At 43.1% G+C, this 7,441-nt stretch overlaps 1 protein-coding gene across 1 annotated transcript in view; it reads left to right on the top strand.

Moving 5' to 3' along the window:
• The window catches only part of LOC102441105 (polyubiquitin-B-like), a gene marked incomplete at its 3' end in the record, with an annotated part of 9,886 nt that extends 2,459 nt beyond the window's left edge, over positions 1 to 7,427 (top strand). Inside the window, exons 2-4 of the mRNA XM_014450141.1 lie at positions 1,977 to 2,044; positions 6,445 to 6,577; positions 7,343 to 7,427. Of these exons, the coding sequence (XP_014305627.1) occupies positions 1,977 to 2,044; positions 6,445 to 6,577; positions 7,343 to 7,427 (286 nt within the window). The remainder of the gene's footprint in view (positions 1 to 1,976; positions 2,045 to 6,444; positions 6,578 to 7,342) is intronic.
• Positions 7,428 to 7,441: the final 14 nt, after the last annotated feature.

Raw genomic sequence — 7,441 nt, 5'->3', positions numbered from 1 at the left:
TCCTTTTAAGCTTCACCATTTAATGCACTTCATAAAGTTGTTGCATTCCCTAGAAAATATCTATAATGAAAATAGTGATAATATTTGTAGGTGGATATTAATTTTACAGGTCCTACCTCATTTTCATTGATAAATGATTTCTGGAAACTTCTTAATGGTATTTATATTGTATCGACTTGACTTTGGTTAAGGGCACATGTAACTCCATGTTATTTCTTTTCTCCAGTAATGGAAAGAAAAATCACCTAACGCACTTCAGAGTGAGTCTCAGGCTCCTCCCTATTGCTCATCCTCACTGTGAGAAGGCGAGTTCTGTCCCCGGAGGAGCAGACTCCTCTGAGAGGGGAGAGCCGCCCTGCGGGTAGTCAGTTGCTATGGCCATAGTCCATGTCACTGAGCCCTTTCCCCGCCCAGGGAAGGAAGACACCATTCTGCTTGGGGCTGGTTGAGCAGTGCCAAAGCACACGCACTTTGCGGAAATTAAAAAATTAACGCACACTGTGTTTCTTCCTTAACCTGCCCTTGCACATATGCAGGTCACACTCATCCATGCCAGTAATCAGAAATGCATAGCTGGCTTGAGAACAATGTTTTGCCCCAAGAAGTGGCTCTCTGCTTCTGTGTTTCACCACTGTCGTCCTGTGCATGACCTTGAGTCAGCCCTTGGCCTTTCTGTGTGTTGCTGGCCTCGTGGCCTTCTTTATAACAACATTGTAGGTTTCAATTCGGTAATATCTGTGAAATTACACCTCCCGTCCCAGGAAGGTGTGCTACATGAATTCATCGTGGTTAAGTATTCTCTAGTTATTTCCGCATGTTCGTATCAGGTTCATCATTAGCAGGATGTGGCAGAGGGGAGAAAGCCTTCTTTGTGGCTTCATGGTTTCCTTGCCCCCGGGCTCTTAATGAAAAGCAAGCACAACGCATTTTCTGCCAGAATGAAAGAGGGAATTCTTCGGTTATTCGATTGGCGTAGGGGACCCTGAAATTAGATTGAAGGGCTGATCCTGAATTATGAAAGCCAAACAGTTTTGAACAGGAAGGTTTATCTTAACAGCACTTTGCTGTTGCGTGACCCCTGAGTGACCCAGCTCTAAGGGTTTGCATTGTGGATCGGAAGTGGAGAGGGAGAAGTGGACTCCTGTGACAAGTCCCAAAGCTCGCATCCGCAGAGCGTGGACCCGGCCAGGGATCAGAGCAGAGCCAGCACCACCTCCTCACAGGTGGCGGGGCACATCACTAGCCTCACAGCCTTGATTCTTTGCATCTACAAAAGTGGAGCCGTGTCTGCCTATTGCTGGGAAGAGAAAATGATAGGATTCATACTACTAATACCAACAAGCTCTGGCCAGATGCCGACGTGCTAAGTGCTGCTGTAAAAGCTGTGCAGACGTTAACACATTGAATCCCGCAAAACAACCCCGCAGGTAGATGCTGTTATTCCCCCATTTTACAGGTGAGGGAGTGAGGCACAGGTTACGTGATTTGCCAGCCAGTGAACAGAATTGGGACTTGAAATCGGGTGATCTGATTGGTCTGCACAATTTACTACTATGCAGTATTGCCTCTCATGTGGTAATGTTTTGTTAAAATAGAGATGAGAAGTAAATGTACACAGCAGGAGGGCCTTATACTTTTAATTACCAAGGAATAGAATGCATGGGCATAAAGCTAATAATAGCTCTTGCCATTATTCAGTAATGAAAAGGACAGAGGGCTAGATTCTGCAGACATATTCATGAATGTTCCTAGTTATAAAGGATTATTCTCAAATACAGTATAACAGACAACACATGTCAACTGACAGATACAATTTTCACCAGCCAATTTTAAGGGTCTATTTGCAATTAATTTCTTTCCCCCTAGCCATTTTCCCTCTGATTATTTATTTGGGGCCTGAAGTGTGATCCATAGAAAAGAAAGCTGCTAGAGGGACATATGGGGAACCAGAATCTTCCCTCTCCTCATTTCATTAGTGCTCATGTTCTCTGTGGAAGTGGAATTAAAGAGGGAGAGGGTAAAGCTGAACTGGCGGGAGGAGATCGTGCGTGTTTACAGGAGCATGACCAGCAAGGAAGCAAGGAATGCGAGAATACTTGCATCTGAGCACAGGTCGATGTGGTGGGATGCGCAGGAGAAGATGCAAGTGTGTTGAGGTGGGTGTTGTAGATGGTGGCAGTGGAGCTTGGGGGCTGGAGAACAAATGACTCATAAATGCCACGAAAGTTTAGAAATAATAATTTAGCCCAACAAGAGGAGAGAGGGGGAGTTAAGAGGAGAAGCAGCATTAACCTGGACCTGAGAAGACCAGAACCACAAACCTAGATTAGCTGTGTGGGTTGGGAGGGACAGAGTGGTACCTTTCTTGGTAGGATTGTGAATGATTCACCCACCCACCATGACTCACCTCTCCCATCTGTTCAGTCAGAAAACAGTGTCTACCATTTCTTTTCTCATTGAGGTGTTTGGTTTTTGTTGTTGTTAATCCTCACCCAATTGTATTTTTTGTGTTGACTTTTAGAGAGAGTGGATGGGAAGGGGTAGAGGAAGAGAGAGACAGAGAGAGAGAGGGGGAGAGAGAGAAACATCAATGTGAGCAAGATACATTGATTGGTTACCTCCCACATACGCCCCCACTGGGGCGGGGATTGAACCCTTGACCCTTCAGTGCATGGACCTATGCTCTAACCACTGAGAAATGCTGACCATGGTCTCATGTTCATATATCTTCAGGGGCCACGGGAGTCTTCCTGGGTGCACTGACGAAAGGTCACTCTCTAATAACTGCTTGTGCATTTTCACATTCTTAAGTCAATTCCAAGATGGGAGGAGCATGCCGTCGGGCTTTCTGGGAGCTGGATGGTGCTCTGAAGAACAGAGGGTCCAAACACAGTGACTCAGTCTCGGAAGAGACCTCGCCCACTCTGGTGGGCGCTGATCATCTTTATTTAATTAGGCTGAGCAGAAGCCATCCAAATTTGCCCACATCTGAAATTCTTTCTTTCATTTTAAAAGCCATTTTTGACGAATACTGAATTACTGTTTGAATTTGAACCAGCCTCAAGTTTGGTTCTTCCTATAATTTAGGTTTAATTTACTCTTAATTTGGTTAGGAAACTTAAGGAATTAGTATGAGGAAGGCCATTAAGTATATATTGGTACAATGTTAGAATAAGGAATGAAACAATGGAATATATATATATAGATATAGATATAGTATGTATAGTATGTATAGTATAGTATGTATCTATATCTATATATCTACATATATGTATATATACAGTATACTACCTTTCTACACCCATATATGCATATAAACACTCAAAGCTATACACATACATGTACTACATATACATATGCTATACAAATAGAAAATTCGCTGTGCCAGTCTCTGGTCTAATCCAGGTCTAACTGCTTGATCTTCTCAATGCCTTGGATGATGGAAAAGAAAAGCAGCTCATTGGTGGACGGAAGCACTTCCTCTTTCTCCCCTGTGGCCCTCTTGAGTGTATGCGATCACTTCTGTACCTTCAGCCTTCTACGGGGACTGGGTTCTTGGCTCTGTAATTATATTCACCTGGTCCATCTAGCCAGCCATTCACCTTACAGACCCATCATTATGTTGTAACACGAACCACGTGGAGCTTGACCTCGTACTGAGCTCTGGTGTCTCCAAAATGAAGAACAGAGAGGAGTGTCCTTTTATGAAAACACTGTTGCTTCTGTGATGCAGGACATCTAGTGCAGTTTTCACATATAACTACGTTACAGTCGCCCAGCTCTTCCTTTCGAACACAGAGGGGTTTTAGAAAATGACCTTGACTAGTAGATTCTGTCCTGCTGGAACGCCCTCTGTGACGAGAACTTCCCACTCTGAGCCCTTAGTGTCTCCCACACTGCGTCAGGGTCATCGCTCTTCTCTCTCAGTTCTCAGCTGCTGTCTTGTGAGGTTTCCTTCCTCCCACCTTCCCAACAGCCCTGGTCTGCTCTCTGTTGCCCCTCCCTACTTGACCCAGGTGTATTTGTCATCATTTGTCTTCACGTTCCCTACAAATCTATTCAAGTCCTGGGTCAATTAGTAAGAATATGTTATGAGGACACCATGCTCTGGCCACTGCATGAGACATCCAGAAGAAATATAACTGTGGCCCCTACCCTTAAAGTGCTACATCTAATTTCTGAGAGATGGTTAACATGCCTGAAAACGATAGCACTCTGCTCAGGTTTACTAGGGAGGGCCTATTACATCTACCAAGGCAAAAACCATGTCCATTTGGATTTTGCTTCTGAATCCATGGAGCCTAACCCAGTGCCTGGCATGGAGTGGGCCCTCCTTGAATATCTATTGGTAGAATGAATGAATAAATGAATGAATGCTAATATATTGGAATGGCTTCATGGAGGAAGGGAAACCCAAAGAAAATCTTAAAGCATGAGAAAGATTGGGATTGGTATAATCAAAAAGTACAAGGGGACAACATTGTTAAAGGAAATAAATACAATGAACCAAAAGAAAATGAGGAATTTTACTTGTTTGGAACACACTTTACACATATTGGCAGTAAATATCCTATATAATAAGAGAGGAATATGCTAATTATCTGTTATACCATAATGTCACAACCAATCTACAAGTGGTGGAGAGCTACAGGAGGGCGGGGCAGCGAGCTATGAGCAGAAGAGAGCTACCATCGGCAGTGGGCGGGTGGCCAGCTGAGGCAAGCAGCAGCGAGCTACTCGCACACAGATTCGTGCGCAGGGCTACTAGTTGGAAAATAATTTTGTCTCTTTCGACAGACTGAAAGGAGTTTCAGGATTGTTAAATAATTTTATAAGGAGCCATGGAAGGTTTTTGTTGTGTGTATTTGTGGATGGGACAGTGAAAGAACGGTGTTTGAATTATCAGGAAGAGTGGGAATCCAGCAAGCTAGAGTGAGGACGGCCTGCTAGAAAGGGGCAGTGCAGGGATAGGCCGCAAGAGGTAGGATTTGGGAGGTGCCAATGAGCAAGGGCACAGGGGACAGATATGAGGGATTTTGATGAGAAATGTGACAGTTAGGATCCAACCTAACCATGAGGCATCTGGGTATCTTATCAAAGGTTCAAGAAGGAGAGAGAGTCTGGGACAGGCTGATGTGGAGATGACAGTGATATTCAGCTGCGATCATGAGAGACATAGGTCGAGAAAAGGGTGGAGGAGGACATTAGAGATGTGCATTACCAGCAGAGAGGTGGTTGAGGAATAGTGTAGATCTTCAGTGATGGCTATTAACTTCTCCCATAATGCGCTAGTTGGATCCTAACTTTCACAACCTTGATAATGATAGCACATAACAAATAACACTGTGAGCAGCATCAACGGAGTTGTATTCCAGTTTGGGTGTCCCATTGAGATTAAGATGTCTATGTCAGCAATGCCCTCTGTAAGTGGGGGGTTCTGGGTTTTCAGAGGCATATACCACTGACAGTGGGTGTCTGAGTGCGCCTGGAAGGTTGGCATGTTGAATGTCTGCTGCGTGTACCCCCAAAGCTTTGCTAAAGCTGAGGCCAGCTTCCCATCTGATGAGTTAGCTTTGCCTTTCAAGACATGAGCTGCACCTCTACTTCTTCATTAGGCAAAGTAGTATTTAATACTTAAACATCTGTGGCAACACACAGCAGAATCTCAGCTATGTGTAAGTCCTATTCATAAATCCCTTGCTTCTTTCTTTCTTTTTTTTTTAATCCCTTGTTTCTTGAACAAAAATTGTAATTGTGTTTCTGCTGTGGTATAAACTCTTAGTACCCATAAGACTCATCTTTTGAAATGATATTTTTTTCCTTAAATGACAGTTTTTTTGCAAACTGTTTTTCAGTTTTTTTGCCCATGCCCTCAGCCCATAATTGAGTTTTGATATTTTACTTATTTATTTTTAATTTTTTATATTCAACTTTTATTTATAATAGTGAAAAATGAAAAGACAGCTTAAATGCTCAAATAGAAGAATTGGTATGTCAGAGATAATTTATCCAAATGATGATATTATGCAGCTATTAAGGCTTTTTAAAAAATAAGAAAACAAGGAATGAAATGAGAATCGGATACAGAAACTAGGGAAGAACTCTTTGAAGATTTTTTTATGTCTTGTTCTTGACAGATGTATAGAAGTATAAATTGCCAATATAAAATTTTTGATGTTTTAGAGTAAGTTTTCTCTCTTGGAAAAAAAAAAGTATGATGATCAACTTTGGAATAATTTTACGTCTTGAATTCATCAAAGGGAAATGAATGAAGTCCTTTGAGAGGTCTGAAGGACTCTATCAGTAGGATGGATGTATAGAGCCTTCAGTGTCATACCTGAATTATAATTCAAATTATGGCAGTTATGAAAAGAGCGATACAGCTGGGAAGAGTATAACGCAGAGGCCAGCTTGCATTTGGATTCCTTCTCCGCTTTCTCTCAGGCTTCTTCCATCGGGACTTAAAGCCTGAGAACCTGCTCTGCATGGGACCAGATCTTGTGAAAATCGCAGACTTTGGATTGGCCCGGGAAATCCGATCCAGACCTCCATACACAGATTACGTATCTACCAGATGGTGAATGCCATTTTCTTCAAAAGTATTTGATTACATTTCTTTAAAAATATGTCATTATACTGAGGGTGCTATTCATGTCACAAACATTAACTTTCACGAGGAGAAACAGTGCGGTTTACAACATATGTGTAAGCATGTTGGCATTGTGCAAGGGTTAAAAGCTTGTGTTGGAAATAATTTTTAAAGGAAATCCATTATGCTTTTCCATAATATGAGTCATATTTTATAGACCTTCGCAAAGACCATTTACAAAAGAGTTGTGTAAAAGATTCTCCAAAGACCTATCTGAATAACTGCTATTATTAAAACTTCCAGACCCTAAGAATTTGCTTTAAGTAGTTGGCCATGAGCAAGAAGTAGCCTACAGACAATGTTTTACATTTTCTCTCTCCCTCTCCCTCTCCCTCTCCCTCTCCCTCTCCCTCTCCCTCTCCCTCTCCCTCTCCCTCTCCCTCACCCTCTCCCTCTCCCTCTCCCTCTCCCTCTCCTCTTCCCTCTCTCTCTCTTCCTCGCTTTTATTCTCACTCTGCATTTCTCAAAGAGGCTGCAGAGAGGAGTCCTGTAGAGACATGTGCAATAGAAATGACCCTAAGATAGAGAAGCATTGCTTTTTGACAGCAGCTGCCGATCTCCATGCCTGCATGTACCACACTGAGCTACACAGATAGTGGAAATGTGTAAGCTCTCTCCCTGAGAGCTGATGACATATTTAACTTGCTCTGACCAGTGGAGGCAGTAACAGGCAGTGCCCCTTTGTCCCTCCAGGTACAGGGCCCCCGAAGTGCTCCTGAGGTCCACCAACTACAGCTCCCCCATTGACATCTGGGCTGTGGGCTGCATCATGGCCGAGGTGTACACCCTCAG

Source organism: Myotis lucifugus, unplaced genomic scaffold (assembly GCF_000147115.1).
Source record: "Myotis lucifugus unplaced genomic scaffold, Myoluc2.0 scaffold_1764, whole genome shotgun sequence".
In the NCBI taxonomy this organism is placed as follows: Eukaryota; Metazoa; Chordata; class Mammalia; order Chiroptera; family Vespertilionidae; genus Myotis; species Myotis lucifugus.
Note: the sequence above shows the minus strand (reverse complement) of the source record. Positions and strands in the feature narration are given on the sequence as shown.